This window comes from Mustela nigripes, chromosome 1 (genome assembly GCF_022355385.1).
Source record: "Mustela nigripes isolate SB6536 chromosome 1, MUSNIG.SB6536, whole genome shotgun sequence".
Lineage (NCBI taxonomy): Eukaryota > Metazoa > Chordata > Mammalia > Carnivora > Mustelidae > Mustela > Mustela nigripes.
The window spans coordinates 128,414,909-128,436,772 of record NC_081557.1 but is presented as its reverse complement, the minus strand read 5'-3'; the positions used below and the strand labels follow the sequence as shown (position 1 = coordinate 128,436,772).

Below are 21,864 nucleotides of genomic sequence, written 5' to 3'. Positions count from 1 at the left end.
CATCTCTAAGCTCCAGTTCCACATCTGTCAAAAGTCAGACAATAGTTCCTGTCAGGTTGTTCTGAACCAGTAAGGTAATATGTATTGAAGCAACTTGGTAAACCGTAGAGCTCCACTCAATGCTAGCTGTTGTTATCACTGTCTTTTGGAGGGGAAGGCATGGAAGATTTTAGAGCAGAGGAGTGATGTATAACAAGTGTTAATAACTCATCCAATTTTTTTTTATGAGTGGATGAAAGAAATAGCTAAAAACAAGTATTTATTATCAACAATATTTACTGTAATTGTGTTTAGGGACTTGGAGCCCAGCTTTCAAAAAGAAGGATCACCCTAATTGCCCATCATGGTTGCTACAGAGGCTATGCCTGATGAAGCAGAATGTGAGTACCACACTTCCGAAACAACTCAGTGCATAGTGCAAGGCTCTAACAGCATTGAGGAAACTTTTAGTTATTAATCCTTGGAGCACTAAAGTTATTGGTGTACCTTGTAAGAGTTCATCTCATTCCCTTTATTTAAATATAACCAACTTTTGAGAGATCTATAGCAACTTTTAATTTAGTGTGCTGTCCAATATGGTGTCTACTAGCCACATATGGCGATTCAGTGCTTAAAGTGGGACCAGAAACCAAGGATCTGAATATTTAATTCTAACTCACTTTAATTTCAATACAAAAAGGTGGTAATTCAGTCATTGGAAAATGTTTAACCATGTTTGGGACATGTGAATATATTTTTGCAAGTTAGTACTTCATAAAATCTAAATACAGATCAAGTATTTTTTATTAAAAGCCAGTACCTGAATTGAGAGGTATGCAAGTGCAAAATACATACGAGATTTTGAAGACAGAACAAAAAAGAATGTAAAGCATCTCATTAATTTTTAATGTTGATTAATGTTGAAATGATAATATTTGGATATAGTTTAAATAAAATCTATAACAATTACTGTATATTATTAGAATTAATTTCATCTCTTTTCACTTTTAAAAATGTGACTACTAGAAAATTTTAAATTAAATATGTGCCTTGCATTGTATTTCTTTTAGAGCTGATCTAGGCTTGGCAACTCTTCAGGTAATCTTAAATTTAGGCTTAGATAGCCTGATTGAGAAACATGGAGTGCTGAATAGAGGGTTGGGATTACCAAGATTTTCTGGTTAAGCAATTTCCTCTTGGCTCTTGGTACAAGCTCGTGGGCTTCTGTTCTAGGCTACAAATAGAGTGCCATGTGGATTACTGTAATTCTCTACTTGGATAATACAGCACATTTTTAGATGGAAAGGGCAGAAAGGAAAAATGTTATCTAGTTCCAGTTTGCCTTTGGGTCATGCCCATAATTACTTAAATTTTATTTGAAGGCTTGATCCTGAGAGCTGGGAATTCACCTGTATCTCCTTAACACTGTATCCCACTCCTAGAGACACTAACATAGAGTTTTTTGTTTGTTTGTTTGTTTTAGAGGGGAGGTGCACTGTAAAATCTCCCTGAGGTAGGTAGGCAACCTATTAATCACTTATTACTACAAAGACAGTAAGCCACTTTGCTAAAGAAGGAATAAAGAAAGTGGGGGAGTGAGGAAAAGTGTGTAAGAGACAACAGAATGCTGTTCCATGGGAAGTGAAGTGTTGGGTCTTAATGCAGAATGTGTTGTAGAAATGATTGTCGAATGTAGGTTTTAGGAGATGATAGTCATATGCCACTTGGAATTTGGGTTTCACATTTTGGGTCTTTGAACTTTTTTTGAAAATAAATTAGACAAATTATATTTTCCTCCCTTATATATAATGAAGTTGAATATAAACTTTTTTTTTTTTTTTGAGGTTCTTCCTCGAAGGGTTTCCTTTCCATTTCCTAGTTTCCACAATTCTTTGCCCTGGAATGAATTAAGCCATCTTTGTTCCAGCTTCCCTCTCTTGCTCCTTGCCCCTAAGCATCTGTCCTCTCCTAACCTAACCCTGCCCTTCCTCTGAACCTGCTTTGAGAAGGAGATCTTTCAGCACACACAGTAATAGTCAATCCTTTGTTAGTTTGTTTTTTACTTATTTGCTGTGTGTTTTTTATTTTTAGCCAAGGAATATTTCCTACAAAATGAAAACTTAGGAAGAGCTCAAATATGCAAAACAGATAAGGTCTGAGCTGTTCTGACTGGAAGAAGGAAGAGCCCTGAAGGCACATGAAATTGATGAAGCACAATTTTAAAATCACTGCCTTAGTCTGGATTTGATTCACTGTTTTATTTCTCTTGGGATACTTCTGTTTTAAACCTTGTCTCTAATAATACAATGCAAAGTCTTATATCTTAAAAGGGGAATTCATATATTCGTGAGCTGGCAGTAGGGGCTGTTGGTGACTTATGCTGGCCTCTGTCACAGTGTATGGATCATATTGAATGTCATGGCATTTATTGACTTTTTTTTTTTCTGGCATTAGGCTCTGAGTACCTGGAAGTTGGGCATACCTAATATCCTATGTATTTCAGCACATTTAGCACTAGGTTAGCACCAAATTAAGCACATTTAGCATCTGGGACTTAGTAGTTGCTTAAGGAACATATGCTGAACTAAATCTCATTGAATTTGAGGTATGGCTTTTCTAACATCTGTGAAATCAAACATACAGCCACTTGCTTTGACTATATAGGCAAGGAAGTCCTTAGCCATGTAGCCATATATCTTTGTTCAGGATATCTCCTTAGTAAATTTTTGTGAAGTCTCTGGAGAATGCAACCAGTTTGTAGGAAGTTTAGAAAGCCTCTTAGTAAGGCCAGTTATTTTTGATATGGTTATAAAAAAACACATGTTTGCAAGCCCCTCGGTCTTTCTAGGGAGAAAAGATTTGCTCAATGATACAGTCAAGAGATGGCCAATCCTTGTTCCCTGTTACAGCTTCCATAATTAGGTCTTCTGGCATCTTCACTTTAGAGATTTACCAGAACAATTACACAAATCCTCTAAAGAATTTAGGGAAATCTGAAGTTTTATGAACTACCAATCATAATACTATTAAACTGATGATATACAAAGACTGAGTTGTGTGTTTTTTTTTTTTTTTAATATAAAATAGTGGTGCCTGGGTGGCTCAGTAGTTAAGCATCTGCCTTTGGCACAGGTCGTGATCCCAGGGTCTTGGGATTGAGCCCTGCATCAAGCTACCTGCTCAATGGGAAGCTTGCTTCTCCTCCTCCCACACCCCTGCTTGTGTTCTCTCTTTCTCTCTCTTGCTGTCTGTTGTTGTCTTGCTGTTGCTCTCTCTCTGTCAGATAAATCAATAAAAATCTTTAAAAAATATATAAAATAAATACATTTTAGCCTAGTGAAATCATTTGGCATTAGAAATTCATTATCTTTCCCCATGGAAATGTTAATATTTGTGCTCATGTTTTATGTAAGTAGAATAAGTATCTCAGTCTTTTCATGAACTTTATCATAAAATACTTGTTATTGTTTATAATGATTTTTTATTGCTTTGGGGGGGTATTAGTAACTTGAAGAATCCAAAGTTTAATGAAATTTTATTATTTGCAAATCAATTAGTTTTAGATAAAAAGACCTGTAATAAGACCAGATTTATTCAAATAAGTTTAAAAAGTTGAAATTTATCTTTGTGCTACTGAAGAAATGAGGATTGACTAATGAAACTAATAATGTAAACATTGTTAGAGAAAAGTTGAGCTCAATGAGAGTAATAATACAATAACTACAGTAATAATTGCTCACATTTTTTGAAAACTTATTATGTGCCAGGCACTGTGCTAAGTGCTTTGTAACCAAGTCCAACTGAATCCTCACAACCTCATTCAAGATCCCCTATTATTATCACCCTCATTTTACAAATGAGAAAAAGAAAGCTGAAGACAATAAGATAAGACTCATGAGCAAATTGTAATTCAAGAGCAAAGTAGTGTGACTCGGGAGTGAGAGCTCTTAAAAGTCATTTTCTATGCTATGGATACATATTTGCAAATAAACAAAGCCTTAATTATAGATTTTTTTTTAAGAGAAGGAGCAGACCTTGATAGCTTCCTCTTAATAATTGAAGTTCCAGTGTGTACTTCAATGTATAAAAGCTGCATGCTTGTGTGCTTAACATATGATGAACAAAGAAACAGAAACTTCAAAGAATATTAATTAGATGGATTCTTAACATCAAAGTTAATTTCTCATAATTTTAGACTCCTTTGTTGAATATATAGTCAATTCAAAGTAAAAAATAACACACGCTAGTTTTGCCTTTTCTTTCTTTCTTTTTTCTTTTTTTTTTTTTTTTTCTTTTTTCTTTTCTTTTCTGGGAGAAACTGGCACTGGCCATTTGCCTTTCCTAGGGCACTGAGATGTGAATTCTCTTGTTCTACCTTGAGAAGTTAACTTTTTGGTTCAAAGGCTAATTTTCAGTTACTGGAGAATGTCCGAACAGCTGCCTCAGCATCTTAAATGCCAATGAGGGTTCAGGCTTAAATGCCAACTTGGAGTCAGCGTGTCAACATGCATTCAGCCGGAGCCATTTTAAGATCTGTGAGAAATCCCTCTCTTCGGGTGGCGGCTGCCTTTCTCTGCCCCTTTAAGAACAGTCCCAGGCCTTGTCCTGTTCAAGAACTTCACAGCCTGACTGTGTGGGTTCAGTCTGGCAGTCTCTTGATGAGTCAATCTACTTACTGGCTCCAAGAGGGCCATTAGCATTGCCAGAGTGTACACTGGCTCCCCCACAGTTCCCAGATGACAGGTGGCTCTTGGTGATGGGGGAAATCAGACACACTGGACATCAAAGAGCCCAGAGAGAAGTAAGATGCTGCCTTGGGAATTTAACTCCTCTAAGGCCAATTAACAAGGGAAAGAATCAGAACAGCTTTATCAGAACATTAGATTACAATAAGGGCTCAGGATTGACAGCTTGAGATGAAAGTGCTGTGGTCTATTTGGGCTTCTTTAACAAAATGTCATAATCTGAGTGGTTTATAAGCCCCAGGAATTTGTTTCTCCTAGTTCTGGAGACTGTGAAGTGCAAGATAATGGTGCCAGTGATTTGGTGTCTGATGAGACCTGCTTCCTCACTGACAGATGTCTTCTCACTGAAGGCTCACAGGATGGAAGGGATTACCTTGCTCTCTGGAGGCTCCTTCAAAGAGCTCTAATCTCAGTCATGAGGACTCCACCCTCATAATCCTCCTCGTAATACCATCACACCAGGCATTAGGTTTCAACATATGAATTTTGGGGGAATACCTGTCTTCAGTCCATAGCAGGAACTGGCAATGAAAGGCAAATATTTCACTAGAGTTACTAGGCAAACCTCTGAAGAGCCTCCAGTACTCACAAGGAGTAGTACATGGCATCAGGAATAACAGCAGATATGTAGAAAAAAAGCAGGAAGTAACTCAGGACCAGCTCCTGGAAGGGCTTCCAGCATGGCTGGCTTCAGGAGGGCCCTCTGCGTACAAAAGCTTTGCCTATAAAGATTAGATCTTCATTTGGAATGAAGACATGATAGTTTTTATAAAGCTACATTTTCACCCCAAACCAGGGACTTCATCATTTCATATATGAATAAGTGATACTGTTTGTCATGTACATGACTCATAGCAATACTATAATTATAATTAATTGTAAGGGAGGTAGTCAGAAGAAGGGAATTAAAGGAGGAAAGATGTCACGAGAGGAAGAAACAGAGAAGACATAGCATCACAGCCTGGAATATGTTACTTCTTTTCTTCTGGGGAGCAGATGGTCTGGTTAGAGGCTCCTCAAAGTAGACTTAGATTTTAGTTGAAAGTTGACAAGACAGTTTTCATTCCTAAACACCTGTCTCTTCCATGTGAGGACCGTGATCATATGGCTTTGAGTGGTGACATTTATATGAACCATTTTATGATTGACATGTGACTTTGTGCTCAAATCTGTACAAGGAGCATGTATACTTCTTGAAGCATGTGCTTGAAGTCTTGACAAGAACTTTTAATAGAGGAAAAAAAAATCCACCAATCTATATCCTTGGAAATATGTAGATATCTCTTAATGTGGGGAGTTACAGAGGCAAATGTGGGCGGACAGGGAGATTTGAGCTTGTCGATGACTTACATACTTTCCATAGGAGAGAGTGGAAGGAGGGAAGAAGCTAGGAAGCAAGAAAAGATGTTGTTCTTTCTAGAATGATTGCAGAGCTGCAATTCCACTGCCCAGTGATGAGACACCTTAGGAGATGCTTTTTTTCCTAACCCAGCATTTTTAGGGGGGAGGTTGGCAGAAGAGTCCAGTTGTCTCCTTCCTTTATTGGGAGGGTCTCCCCCAGGCTTCAGTCCTCAGCATGACATTGCCCCCAAAGTAACAGCTGCCTGTGGCTCCTGAGTTTATGTGGAGAAAAGCTAGGGGAAATTTTGTGAATGAATGAGGGAGAACTTGTCCCCAATATTTTATTTTGAAAATAAACATACAGCAAGCTTGAAAGAATTTTAAATGAACACCCATAGACCTACCACCCAGTTTTTACCATGAATATTTTCCATAATTGTTTATTTCATATCCTTCCATCAACATGCATATTATTACTCAGAACTCATTATTTGTTTATATTTTTCCTTCTATTGATATAAAATGTATGATAAAATGCCAAAATCTTTAGTATATAGTCACTGAGTTATAATAATTACATATGCCTGTGTGATTGATCCACTGTGCATCAAAATATAGAACATTACTGTTACCCCAGAAATTTCTTTCCTGTCCCTTCTCAGTCCATGCCACCCCTGACCAGAAAAATCACTGTTCCTTTCTATCTCCTGTATATTAGCTGTGTTTGCACCAGAACTTCATATTAAGTGGAACTATAAAATATTCTGTGTGTGTGTGTGTGTGCATGTGTGTGTATGCTTACTTTGCATAATGATTTTGAAATTCATCCATTTGTGTATGGCAGTAGCTTGCTTCTTTTTTATTGCTGAGCGGTATTTTATTTGTGAATATACCACAGTGTGTTTACTGTTCTCTTGTTGATATACATCTGAGCTGTTTTGAGTTTAGAGCTATTATGAATAAAGCTTCTATGAGCATTCTTGTACAATGCTTTTGCAAAAATATGTTTCATTCTCTTTGATAAATACCTAAGAGTGGGATTGCTAGTTCCCAGGTTAGGTGTATATTAAGTTTTATAAGAAATTGCTATAATGTTTCCAAGCTGATTATATTGCATTTCTACCAATGACTATTCCAGTACCTCCACAGCATCCCTAATTTGGACTGTTATCAGTCTTTTTAATGTTAGCCATTCTAGTGGGAATGTGGTGGTATCTGTCATGATCTGAATGTTCTGGTCTCCCCAAAATTGCAATGTTGAAATTCCAACCCCAAAGGTGATGGTATTAGGAGGTAGGGCCTTTGGGAGGTGATTAGGTCATGTGAATGGATCACTCAGGGGATTAGGGCTCTTATAAAAGGGGTCCCAGAGAGCTTCCTAGTCCCTTCCACCTTGTGAGGATACAACTAGATGTCTGGGACCTGGAAGAGGACCCTCAACTGACCATGTTGGCATCTTGATCTTGTACCTCATGCCTAAGAATTGTGAGCAATAAATATCTGTTGTTTGTAAGTCACCCAGCCTGTGGTGTTTTGCTGTGGTAGCCCAAAGGGACTAAGACAGTATCTCATTATGTTTTTGATTTATATGAAGATGAAATTTTAATTAATTAATTCTTATATTTTATTTATTTACTTGAAAGTGAAAGACAGAGGGGGAGGGAGAAAGAGAAAGCATGAGCAGGGGGACAGAGGGGCCTAGGGAGAGGAATGAGCAGACTCCCTGCTGAGCCCAACGCTGAACCTGATCCTAGGACCCTGAGATCGAAGACCTGAGCCGAAGGCAGACGCTTAACTGACTGAACCACCCAGGTGCCCAAGATGAATTTTTTAATTGCTTAAAATATGAGGGGGAGAAGAAGAGAGATCTTAAGAATACTAAAGAAGGTATAGTTATAGGAATGGGAGCACACTGGCTATATTGAAAAGCCAATTAGAATCAATAATTTGGTAATATATTTAAATTTTACTGAGTTCGGGGTAAAGAGAGGAAGCCAAGAAACACTTATAAATGTCAGAATCAGCTACTAATGAAGGAAATTAGGAGAAAAACTTAGACAAGACCAAGAATGATATAGTCTATGCTATAGAATTCTATATGTTACTCTAAATAAAAAGAATAAGAATCTTAAGAAAATATGAATAAGAGTTATTATAATGTTACCCACTTATAGCTGTGTATTTTTTATTTCAATGCTATTTCTACCTAATAAACCTATTGGGTTTATTTTGCAATTATAATTTTAACTAGTTGTAAGGTAAATATTTGTAAAGGAATGTACAGCCATATGAATTAGTCATCAGGTATAGAGAACACATTGAAATTGGTTAATAGTTTTTGTGCCCAAGTCATGTTATGTCTTCTGTACAGTAATATTTAAAGAACTTTAAAAGCTGAAGAGGATTTGAATTCTGTGTACTTTAATTAGTTCCCTTAGACTTTAATTAGGATAATCTACCTTTCAGTATCACCATTGTATGCTAATATTTTTTAAAGTAAATTGTTACATTGAAAGAGAATTGCATCTTTTGCATCCACTGTTAATTTCCACTTGGAACACTTAACCATTTATAATGTTCTGCAAGAATCATCACTGCCCAAATTTTAATCTCACAGTTTTGCCATTTGTAATTAAGAAAGTACATTAATTACATTAAAAAAATAAAACATTTGTGTTTTTGTTTTAGGTCCTGTATTCGAGATCCAGCAAGATTTTTTTCAAGAAGCAAAAACTCTCATTGCCCAACATTATGAAAAAATAAATGAGGTTAATGCTTTTAATCTAACTTATTTTCCAGGAAACTAATAACTGTTTTTGTATACAACAATGGTTGTTCCAAATGGTTGCATGAACCCTAGTAGACTCTGAATAGAAGAGAAAAATGAAATCTTTACTAGCTATAAAAATGAATTTTAAATTGCATTTAAAAAGAATATTTTTATAGCTATAAAGATTATTTAATTACATGTATATTTGCACATTTAATCCTAATCCAATTTTTCATTTTTTCTTTTGATGAATTATAACAGAAATGTTTGAATTATATATTTCAAATAAATATCCATCTTTAAACACTATTAGATAAAACTAAACTAGGAACTATGCCATGAGGTGTGTGCCCCCAGCATGACATGCTTCCTTGTTTCTTCTTCCATATCACCGTGCATTAGAGCCATTTACCAGTCTGATCATTCCTTGAGGACAGTGATTCTTTTTTGGTTGTTGTATCTCCAGCAAAAATCTTTGTGGCTGGCTCAATAAATATTTGCTGAATGGCATAGATTTGGAAGATGAGAAGGTGTGTGAGGTACTGGGTCTGCAAAGAGATAAGAGAGTCAGCACAGGATGAAATTTTAATAATAAGCATCTCCGGGGGAGGTGGGAAATTTGGGGGAGCAGCAGCTATTGTGACAAATGGGTCTTTGGAAGACAGGTGAGGGAAGGTGATCTTAAGATGGCTTTGTGTGTGCCACACTATACTATCCCCCTTTTTTAAAAAAAATTTTTTTAAAGATTTAATTTTTATTTATTTGACAGAGATCACAAATAGGCAGAGAGGCAGGCAGAGAGAGAGAGAGAGAGAGAGAAGCGGGGCTCGATCCCAGGACCCTGGGATCATGACCTGAGCTGAAGGCAGAGGCTTTAACCCTCTGAGCCACCCAGGCGCCCCTACTATCCCCTTTTGAATACCTTTTTTTTTTTTTTTTAAGGATCTTATTTGTTTATTTGAGAAAGAAAGAGAAAGAGCATAAGCACAGGAAGTTTAGGGTCAGAGGGAGAAGCAGACTCCCTGCTGAGCTCCCCAATTCATATATTTTTTAAAGATTTTATATATTTATTTGAGAGAGGAAGAATGAGACAGAGAGAGCATGAGAAGGGAGAGAGAGGGTCAGAGGGAGAAGCAGACTCCCCATTAAGCAGGAAGCCCGATGCAGGACTTGATTCTGGGACTCCAGGATCATGACCTAAGCCAAAGGCTGTTGCTTAACCAACTGAGCCACCCAGGTGTCCCTCAATACATTTTTTTAAAAAAAACCTGTATCTTGGATAACGATTTTAAATACTTTTCAATGCTTATGGTGTGTGTGGGAATGTTGTAATTGTTACATATATTTCATTTGAATGGTCCTCTAGGCTGAAGCTGGTCATAGGTGGTTTTAATTTACAATGAACATTGTTATCACTGCTTAACTAACTTTTTCCCCTAATCAATTGAAAATAATTTTAAATTATATTGATTTCACTAGTAGACACATGGAATGAAAACTTCACAGTTTAAACAGTTCAATAGTTGTACTTTAGAACCTTGACTTTTTAAAGAGTTTTATCCAGTCATAAGAGTATACTTATCCATCTTTGGTTGCTTGGCAAAACAGTACTAGAATATTAAAACCTCCTTACTGGTGTCTTAAGTTGGCAACTTTTTTTGGGGGGAGGGGAGTGATGAGGGCAGGGAACTATAGCACTACCTATGGGGCAAGAGAATGTCTAGAATAGAAAAATTATAATTGTTTGGATAATTACCTATCAGAGACCTGGGACTGTATTATTTTTCTTTTGCTCAAGCTAGTCAAAATTAAGAAGGAATTAAGTGATTGAAAGGATCTAAAATATATACCTGATTATTAAAATACTTTTCTTGAGAAACTACTTCCATGATGAGCTGTAATTTCTTATATTCAACAGAGAAAGAGGTTTGAGAGTGTTAGCATTTTATGGACATTCAAAAATTCTTAAAGGATGCTTGAAAATTATTAAATTCTTGTATGCTTACTATTTAAAAACTTTAAAGCTGCATTTGAAAATATCACATGTGAAAAGAAAATTATTATTGGAGAATTTATTATTTTTTTCTCTTTTGAAGTGGAATATAATCTGGAATATAATCCTCATTCTTGTTAAGGGCTTTTGGAGAACTATAAAGGATAACATCTGCTTTACCTGATTACTGTCATGTGCTTTATAGTAAATATCTTATATAGTAAGGTACTTTTTAAAATGCATTTGGTAGATAGAATTTTCTTAACTTATTAATAAAATGTATTATTTACTTTTATTATATGATTAATATTAAAATTAAATTTTATTAAATTTACTTTTGTTTTACTCACAGAATAAAGTTCAAAGTACTTCTATAAATGTTTTTAAAAATAAACATCAAAACCCCAAATCTGGCAAATTCATACCTTTGGAGTTAAAAAAAAAGGAAGCACTTGATGTGGTCCAAGAATTTCGGACAGCACACAAAAGTATTTGTTTTCCCAAATACCTGTTCAAAAGTGAACATTTTAAGGAGCCCTCACAACGAACTTCTTTTAAGGAACCAGACATTTTTAGTGTAAAGGAAAAATTCAAGGATTGTATGGATCTAATCACGAAAGGTAAGTTTTTGGTGTAACAAAGAAGTTCAGTAAGCCAACTGGCAAAACAGTTTGCTTCTGGTGTGCTTTTAATGAAATTTCCTTTTTGAAACAAAAGCCCACACTTTAAATCTTAGCAGTGGAAGGTGAGGAGGCATGATTAAAAGGGTTACTAAGACTCTGGGGCCACCAGAAATTGAGAGGAGAGTACGCTAATGGGAATGAGGAATTTATGGGGACAAAATTGCTTAGCCACGTCTTCCAACAGAGTGGTAGTTCTAATATAAGACCTCAGACTGTAGTTCACAGTTAATAAAGCAGTGAGAGGTTTATGGCTTTGAATTCTATTGTTGAGTAGGATAAATAGGATAGGCAAACTATCTGTGAATGTGTTCCCCCAAAAAGATTTTTGGGAGCTATAGAATTCCTATAAGACAAATTATAGTAAAGATTTACTTTTTATCAGGAACTTGGTAAGATGGAACCCGGAAGTCTATTTGAACAAAGTGATACCGTTTTCTGGAGACTAATGGCTGGAATAAATGACTTCTTATGACACATTTCTGTTTAAGCCTTCATAACTTCACCTCCACTTTTTCTCTTTTGTTATTGCTTGTTATGTTATTCTTTCATGTGAATATTTTTCATTCAATGAGTGAATATTTTTCATTCAATTCTACGTTAGAAGTTGGATAAACAGAGATTAAAGGGCTCATAAAGTAATGGTGGAGATGAATGCCTAGGTAATTTCTTATTTATTTATCTATTCATTCATTCATTCATTCATTTATTTATATTAACATAGAATGTATTATTTGTTTCAAGGGTACAGGTCTGTGATTCATCAGTCTTACACAATTCATAGCGCTCACCAGTGTCCATCCTCCAGCCACCCCATCCCTCATAGCCCCCTCCACTCCAGCAACCCTCAGTTTGTTTCCTGAAATTAAATCTCTTATGGTTTGTGTTTTCCCTCCCTTCCCCTATGATCCTGCTTTGTTTCTCAAACTCCTCTATCAGTGAGATCATATGATACTTGTCTTTGTCTGATTGACTTATTTCATCTAGCATAATACCCTCTAGTTCCATCCAAATTGTTGCAAATAGCAAGATTTTGGGTTTTTTGATGGCTACATTATATATATATATATATATATATATATATTTTATATATATATATATGGATATAGAATATATGGATATATATGGATAAAGAAGATGTGGTATATATACCACATATATATACCACATCTTTATTCATTCATCTGTTGATGGACATCTAGGCTCTTTCCATAGTTTGGCTATTGTGGGCATTGTTGCTATAAACATTGGGGTGCACATGCCCCTTCAGATCACTACATTTGTATCTTTAGGGTAAATACCTTGTGGTGCAATTGCTGGGTCATAGAGTATGTCTATTTTCAACTTTTTGAGGAATCTCCATGCTGTTTTCCAAAGTGGCTGCACCAGCTTGTATTCCCACCAACAGTATAGGAGGGTTCCCTTTTCTCTACATCCTCACCAATGCCTGTCATTTCCTGACTGGTTAATTTTAGCCATTTTGACTGGTGTGAAGTGGTATCTCACTGTGGATTTGATTTGTATTTCCCTTATGCTGAGTGAAGTTGAGCACTTTTTCATGTGTCTGTTGGCCATTTGGATGTCTCCTTTGCAGAAATGTCTGTTCATGTCTTCTACCCATTTCTTAATTGGACTATTTGTTCTTTGGGAGTTGAGTTTTATTAGTTCTTTATAGATATTTGGATACTAGCCCTTTATCTGATATGTCATTTGCAAATATTTTCTCCCATTCTGTCGGTTGTCTTTTGGTTTTGTTGACTGTTTCCTTTGCTGTGCAAAAGTATTTGATCTTGATGAAGTCCCAATAGTTAATTTTTGGCCTTGTTTCCCTTGCCTTTGGTGATATTTCTAGGAAGAAGATCCTGTGACTGAGGTTGTAGAGGTAGCTGCCTGTGCTCTCCTCAAGGATTTTGATCGATTCCTGTCTCATATTGAGGTTTATCATCTATTTTGAGTCTATTTTTGTGTGTGGTATAAGGAAATGGTCCAGTTTCATTCTTTTGTATGTGGCTATCAGATTTTCCCAACACCATTTGTTGAAGAAACTGTCTTTTTTCCATTGGACAGTCTTTCCTGTTTTGTTGAGGATTAATTGACCATAGAGTTGAGGGGCCATTTCTGGGCTCTCTATTCTGTTCCATTGATCTCTGTATCTATTTTTGTGTCAGTACCATACTGTCTTGATGATTACAGCTTTGTAATAGAGCTTGAAGTCCGGCATTGTGATGCTGTCAGCTTTGCTTTTCTTTTTCAACATCCAGTTGTGACAATTGCTGTACTAGAGATAAGTACAAAGCATTATGGAGATATTGAAGAGTAACTAACCTAGTGCCAGAATGAAAGTTTGTCAAGAGAGATCTCATTAGGGGCTGTCTGGGTGACTCACATCTCTGCATCTCTGCATCATGATCTCTGGGTCCTGAGATTGAGCCCTGCATTGGGCTCCCAGCTCGTGGGGGAGTCTGCTTCTCCCTCTCTTCCTGTCTCTCCCCCCACTCGTGCTCTCACTGTATATCTCTCTGTCTCAAATGAAGAAATAAAATCTAAAAAGACAAAAAAAGAGAGCTCTCATTAGGAAGGGGTTTAAGGAGAAGTTTGTTAAATGCAGGGTGGGAAAAGAAGAGGCCATTTTGAGCTATGGGAGAAAAATATTAAAGCTCTGATGGAAGAAAAATTGTGGTGCATTTTGGGAAAGGAGAGATGTGATAAGAAGTGAGGTTAGGAAGGTGAGAAAGGCTAGAAGAGAGTATAATTAACAGGCCAAGGATTTGAACCCATATATAAGAGAAAGCCATTGGTGATTTCAAGATGAGGGCAAGGAAGAAGGTAGAGAGGGATTTACAGCAGCATTTCTCAAAGTAGAGTCCTCTGAACACGAGTTCTGAGGGATTCTGCTCAGCAAAAGGGATCTCTGGTTAGACGAGTTTAAGAAAATACAGTTACTGGTTGAGATTCATATTAAGCATTAACATAGAAAGCTCTGTGAAATGCTGCAGAAAAGAACTCTGTTTGTTGCTTTTAACTGGCTATCACCAAATCACTTGACCAAAGAATTCTTAAAGAAAGATTTTGAGGTGGCCAGATGGAAAACTGGGTAGATAGACATCATTAAGTTGAGACCAGAATTCAGAGGGACAACTGGATTTTAAGCAGTTGACGAAGGTGATGAGAAAATCAATGAATTCAGTCTTAGATCTGCTAAGTAGGCATGCATATGGAGACAGTCATCAGGAAGCTGGAAGAGAGAGCAGGGTGAAGGGTAAAGATTGATAGATCACTATCCTGCCATAACTGTGGGGCTCTTGTGTTTGTTCAGCCAACATTTGCTTACAATGTGAGATGTATATATAGAGACAAAAGATATGCTACTTGTCCTCAAGAAGTTCAAACTTGACATATGTAATTTATATGCGGTTGGATGAAGAAGGATAAACAGATAATTATAATATAGTGTGGCCTATACTGTAATAAAAACAAGCTTCACTGCTTTGAAATCAGTAGGAAGGATACCTAATTCAGAGATGTATTCGTGGGAGATTGAAAGTCTTTGGTACATTTTGGAGGATGAATAAGTTTACTGAAGAAAGAAAAATATTTCTATCTAGTCAGATAGTCTAACCTTTACATGATAATGGATTTCTGAGTAAGTGAGAGTGGTGTATTTGTGGGAGCTAAAATGATTTTACATAACTGAAATGAGGATTGAAGAGTAATTAGAGATGAGACCAGATATTGGAGAATTTTTAATTTTAGCCTAAAAGCAATGGGAACCATTCAGATGTTTTAATAAGAGATTGTAGTGATCATGGGTGCCTGGGTGGCTCAGTGGGTTAAGCTGCTGCCTTGGGCTCAGGTCATGATCTCAGGGTCCTGGGATTGAGTCCCGCATCGGGCTCTCTGCTCAGCGGGGAGCCTGCTTCCCCTCCCTCTCTCTCTGCCTGCCTCTCCATCTACTTGTGATTTCTCTCTGTCAAATAAATAAACAAAATCTTAAAAAAAAAAAAAGGGATTGTAGTGATCATATTGGCATTTTAGAACATTTCTGGGAGCAGAGATGAGGTGTGATGAATTTTGGAGGCACAGAGTCTACCAATGAGGGGACAAACTTAGATGAGAAAGGATGGCTTGAATTAAGGTAGTACCCCTGGGGACAGAACTGAGGGGAAAGATTTTAGAGATATTTGAGAAGTAGAGTTATCTAGATTTGGTCAACAATGGATGGAACATAAAACACAGGGAAAGAACTTTGGGATTCATTGGCATAGTGCTTTGTCCTGGGGGCAGCATGGAAATAGATGCGGCATATTAAAGGTTTGGTGATGTATCTTATGTAATGGTAAAACTGCCACCAGAAACCAATTGGAATATAGAGCACATACGTACTGAGCTTTGTTGTTCTAGGTGATGATGTTGGGATACAGTGTTATTGAAATATACTGGTGGTTTTGGCTGCCTTTGGGAAGTTATTATAAAAAAAGAGATGAACTAACAAATATATTGGCTGGTTTGCAAGCAGAAGAGAAAGGGCATAGTTATACCAGGTATCTGAGTGCTTGGTTTTGAGCAAATGTCTAAGACTTATTGCAGCAAAGATCAGATTAAGGGTATGCTCTCCCCAACCCAGCGCATTATCTCAGCTCACCTTCAGGCACTTACCATTAAGTTGAAGGACTAACGTAAGGGGTTAGGAAGTGAAGATACAAGAGAAATTTTAAAGTTATGCTTAAAAAAAATATTGAATGTGGTTATTGGCATGAAGAATTAATTAAAAGAAAATAGATTAAAAAATCTACCAAATATTTTAGACAACTTTATTGCCAAAGAAACCATGAATCTTGATTTAATTGAATATTTGAAAGTAAAATAAGGTGGCTTTATCTGGAAGTGACCCACAAAAGCTGTACAGTTCCAAAGAAGATAATAGCAAGATGTGGCCAACAAACAAGGAAAAAAAAAAAACTTCCCAGAGCGGATCCAGGGCCACTAAGAAAAAATGAATAAGGGAGTTTACTCTCAGAACAGAATCATTGTATACTCAAAGAACTTTCCTACTTCCAGGGTGAAGGGCTTCTCAGGGCCTCCCCAGTGGATTCTATAACTTATTCCGTATGGTGATTCTCTTTTCCTTTCACTAATGGAGTTTTTCCCAAGGTTAGCATATACCTACCCCACTACTCATTTCCCACTACTGGATATTGTGTTCTTGTGGGGAAAGGTGGAAATAATTTTTATGTCTGGTACACATTTTTATTTGAGCAGAAGGAGCCACACCTGCACCTGATGCGGTAGACTGCAAACAGCCAGAGATCCTGGGCTCTGAGCTGGGTGTAGTACTTTGTTTGAATTTTAGGCTCTCCTTTGGGGAGAGGAAGAGTGTGATTTGTCAGGAAATAAGAATGGATAGATATTTGATGTCTAATAGGGCTGACTGTGGCAAAGACTTTCTAATTTATCAAACTTATTATTATATCCTTTCTTCCTAGGCACTTGGCAGCTAGTCTGCATAGAGCTATGTGACTGGGGTTTAGCTCAGTGGGTTATGGCTGGAAGCGATGCCCATCCAAAAAATGTCTCGTGTTCTCCTCTTGATGTGGTTCCCATATTTTCAATTATGAAGACTCTTTTCCAATACTCTTAAGACAACTACAGTTCCACTTATAGGAGAATGGTAAAAGTGCTTTTAATAACGGTTGATTGAAATTTTTGTTGAGATATTCAGGATACATACAAAGTCAGTATGGGGAATGCAAAAAAGTGAGAAAAGTGTTGGTGACTTGCTCCCTCATGGAACTTGTAGTGTAGCTGGAGGAACAGGTATCAAATAATCACTTACATGCAGTGGAGAATAGATGACAAATGAATGAGACCTAGACTGGGGTCAGCAAAGGCTTTCCCAAGGAAATGACATTTGTAAGCTATGCAAGATGTGGAAGAATTACTCAGTCAAGAAGTATTGCCTGCTTGGAGTTCTAGGCCATGGGAAAACCATTTGCATTGGCCCAAAGGAGGGAAGCACAGAAGTGATATCAAAGAAATGCAAAAAGAACTAATGTGGCTGCAGTTCTGAGACGGAGCAAGAGAGGGGTAAACTGTAGCTATCTGAAGAACAGAACCTATAGTCAATGCTGTGCTAGCAGATGTTTAATAACTGTGGACAAGAGGGAGGAAGCCTGATAGATAGCTTTGCCAGTTTCAGTGGTGTAAATACTCTAAAGTAGCCAATTTCAAGCTACTGATGTTATATCACTTATTATGTGAGTTGGGAAGAGAAGCACTTGGTTTTCTCTGAGAGTTGTGGCAAACACATTTCATACACCACTTGAAATTCCCCCAAACGTACTTCTTATTTCAGCTTCGGATATAAGGCTGCTTTCTTCTCCAGGGTTCCCTGATGCCTTCCTGGCTTGGGACACCAATAGGAATGGGCTCATCACTGACACATGAGCAACCAGGAAGGGAGGATAAGAGCCAATGAATAAATTTCTTCCTTTCTTTGCCTGAGCAAAAGGGTCTCAGTGACACTATATGAAGCTTCTCAGAATGTCCCAAACAATTTCTGGTAGTGATGGTCAACTCAAAAAGAATTCTTAGATTAGTCCTTTCTTTCTCACTTTCTTTTTTCCTTGAAATATCCTCTTAAAAATATTTTGATTGTAAGTTGTCAGTACTTTCTGAAAGACTGGGTGTGGAGTGTGAGGGAGAGAAAGAGTCAAGGAAAGATGATTCTTAGACTTTAGACCTGATGAATTGGAAGATAGGAATTGCCATTTTCTGAGACAGGGAGGAGAGGAACAGGCAGTTTTCAATGGGCAGAAACCTAGAGTTGAGATTTGGATACATGTTTAATGTGCCAGTCATACATACAAATGAAAGTGTCAAATAGGTAGTATGTAATGTAAGTGTGGGCTCAAAGGAAAGAAAGGTTGGAGTCATTCAGGTACAGATCAATATTGTCTAATAGAAATATAATATGAACCACAAATGTGACCAAGAATTTTCTAGTGGCCACATTAAAAAGATACAAAGAAACAGGCAATGGGCACCTGGTTGTCTCAGTCAAAAGAGCATGTGATTTTTGATCTTGGATTTGTGAGTTCAAGCCTGTTATTGAGTATAGAGATTACTTAAATAAATGAATAAGTAAATTTTTAAAAAGAAACAGGAAAATTAATTTAATTTAAATATTTAAAAAGATTTTATTTATTTGAGAGAAAAAGAGAGAGAGAAAGAGGGAGAACAAGTGGTGGGGAGGGGCAGAGAGATAAGAGGGGAAGCAGGCTCACTGCTGAGCAGGGAGCCCATGTGGGGCTCGATTCCAAGACCCAGAACTCATGACCTGAGCTGAAGGCAGACATTTAACTGGCTGCAAGCCTTTCAAATGCCCTGGAAAATTAATTTTAATAGTAGATTTATTTAACTTAATATGTAGAGAATAGCCAATATAAAATTGTTAGTATTTTAGTTTTCTCATACTGAGTCCCTCAAATCCAGTGTATATTTTAGAAATTGGACTAGCCACATATTCACCACTCAAAGTGTTATGCCCAAGTTTTTGCGTCCGAGAGACCACCAAGGAGCCAACACTGATGCAATCACATCAGGGTTTATTTGACAAGCTTAAGCTTGGGCCCAAGTGTACCTGACACAGCAGAGTAGGGACTTGGACCCTAAGCTTAGTTAAGGCAACAGTGTTTATGGGTTCCTGTTACTAAAGCAGGGTGGGGGGTCCTTGTAACTAAAGTAATGTAGGGGAAGTTCAGCCCTTGGACACAGGGGTCTGAGATGGCTGCCGGAACTAAGATGGCTGTACTTATGCTAAGGCTAAACCTGAGGTGGGATGGCCTTAATTTTTCTCAGCCTCCGCACAAAGCTATGGTTGGTGAATGGCTACCATATTGAACAGAATAGATAACAATTTTATTTACAATCATTGACTTCGATAAGATTGTGTAAAAAATAAATGTAGGTGGAAAGAAAAAAATCTAAGGACTAAGTTCTGGAAGTTTCCAACATTTAGAGGACAAAAAGAGGAGTACCCAGCAAAGGAAGTGGAAATAAACAGTTCGGGGGCAGTCAGGAGTGTGTGAGATGTTACTCATATTTCCTTTTTAAAAAAATTTTTTAAGGAGTTCTTAATTTTAGAGAGAGAGAGCATGCCCTTGCATGCATGTGAATAGGGGGAGGGGCAGAGATAGAAGGAGAATCTCAAGCTGACTTCCAGATGAGTGTGGAACCCAATGCAGAGCTCAATCTCACAACCCTGAGATCATGACGTGAGCTGAACCCAAAAGTTAGATGCTTAATCAGCTGTGTTAGAGCCATGCAGGCACCCTGTATTACTCATATTTCAGTCAAGCAGGAGGAATCCCTCAGACAACAAGGAAAGCTCACCCAATGTCCTAGAAGGAAGACAGGGCCATGGACACAGACACAGGATGATTATTGGTAGATCAGATGGGCAGGATTACTACTATTTTTTTTTTTTTCCCAGTGAAATTAGAAGTGAGGTCTTTACTTGAGGTTGGGATGGGAAGTATTGAGTTTTGAGGAATGAGGAAAAGGGTGAAATAATCATAATCTGGGTGTGGGAGTGCTTGGATTATGAAATGATAATTTGTTGTGAAAGATACACCTGCTCCTTTTTTTTTTTAATAAGACAAAAGAGAAATTGTTGAGAAGTGTCAGTAAGGATAAAGGAAGAATTTGAATTTATCCCTAGCCCTAGAGTATGGAATGTAAGAAGAGAAGCATAGATACCCCTTGAGAGTACTGTTGAAGAAATTGTGCCCTTAGGAAACTAAGGGTGGTTAGAATGAGAACATAGAACATAGGTAGAATATCACTTTAGTTGATGAAAGATCTGGGGTTTCTTAGGGTTCACTGAAGAATTTGGGGAGGTGATTTAAGGAAGGATGAAAGAGTGTAGGTCTGTGGAAATTAAGGCAGCAAAGAGTGAGAAGTCTAGTTCTAAGGGTCTTTAATAGAAGGTGAGTAATTTGTCCTAATGATAGTCTCATTTTGGGGATTACTTTCTTTGGTGGTTTGTAATCAGGAGACCAAGGATCTTGGGGTAGGGGATGTGAGAAAAAAGTCAAGGTTTTATGAATAGTATGAGGAGGACTGCAGTGGTCCTGAAAATCCTATTATAGGCTTTGTTGGAGTCAGAGACATTTTACTGGGAGCCTTTGCATGAGTCCCACCAGATAGCTGTGAAGTGCTGATCTTAGAGTTTATATTTGAATTAAAATTGGAATTCATTTCTCAAAGTTCTTATCTCAAAAAGTATATATTAAGTCTGTAACTTGGATCTATTTTTTAAACATATTCCCAATATTCACTTCAGTGTGAATGGAAGCATGATCTAAGATATCAGTGGTATTAATTCCAGAACTTGATTAAAGTCTGTGAGATTAGAAAGAAAAGTGAGTCCTGTGTGTATGATATATGTACCTCTTGCTCATGCTGCCCTGACAAATCAGTTGCATTATCTTCCATAAGCTAAACATCTATATGAGAATAGGCCAAACATTCCTTGAATTTGATCCAAGGATATCAACTTTAAAAATACACTGTAATAATTATAATGCCAGATATTTTTAGTAAATATGTTCTTTGTGCTTACCTATAATACATGTCCATGTTTTTCTTAATAGAGCAAAATCAGAAAAAAATATTAAATGATTTCTTCTTTGAGTATATAGATGTTCATAGTACTGCTTAACCTGTTTCTGTTGTCAAGCTGCCAAAAATTTATGGATCTTGATAATTAGAAATCAAACATAAAAATCTGTTTCTGGAATATATATTAAATATATTATAGTTACTGCATAATATATAGTATTCATCTCTTTATGTATTCCCTTAGGAACAAAAATTACTTCGGTGTAATTTTGAGTCATTTAAATTTAAAAACATTTTTATTAAACCCAGTGAGATTTCCTGATATTCATGTCCAGCAAATATATTTAGGGCCAATATTGCATTATTCCTTAACCAGTTTAAAAAGGAGTAGACGCACACCTGTACCTCTGGGGATAAATATATATGTTTATAAAAAATAAAAAATTAATTAAAAAAAATACAGAACAAACATGGTTACCAGAGGAGAGGTGGATGGGTAGGGGGACGAGGTGAACAGGTGAGGTGGATTAAGGAGTGCACTTGTGATGAACTCTCGGTTTTGTACAGAAGTTTTAAATCACTATAGTGTACACCTGAAACTAACACTACACTGTGTTAACTAACCAGAATTGAAATAAAAACTTTTTTAGAAAGATAAAAAAAAAAAAAAAAAAGGAGTAGACGTACGTGTGTGCGTGTGTTTGTGTGTGTTTGCTCATGTAAATGTATTCTTTG

At 37.0% G+C, this 21,864-nt stretch overlaps 1 protein-coding gene across 1 annotated transcript in view; it reads left to right on the top strand.

Moving 5' to 3' along the window:
* Positions 1-294: 294 nt before the first annotated feature.
* Positions 295-21,864, top strand: part of IQCM (IQ motif containing M) — a 332,230-nt gene continuing 310,660 nt past the window's right edge. The window contains exons 1-3 of the mRNA XM_059410618.1: positions 295-380; positions 8,754-8,833; positions 11,181-11,448. Coding sequence (XP_059266601.1) covers positions 344-380; positions 8,754-8,833; positions 11,181-11,448 — 385 coding nt within the window. The 5' untranslated portion in view covers positions 295-343. The remainder of the gene's footprint in view (positions 381-8,753; positions 8,834-11,180; positions 11,449-21,864) is intronic.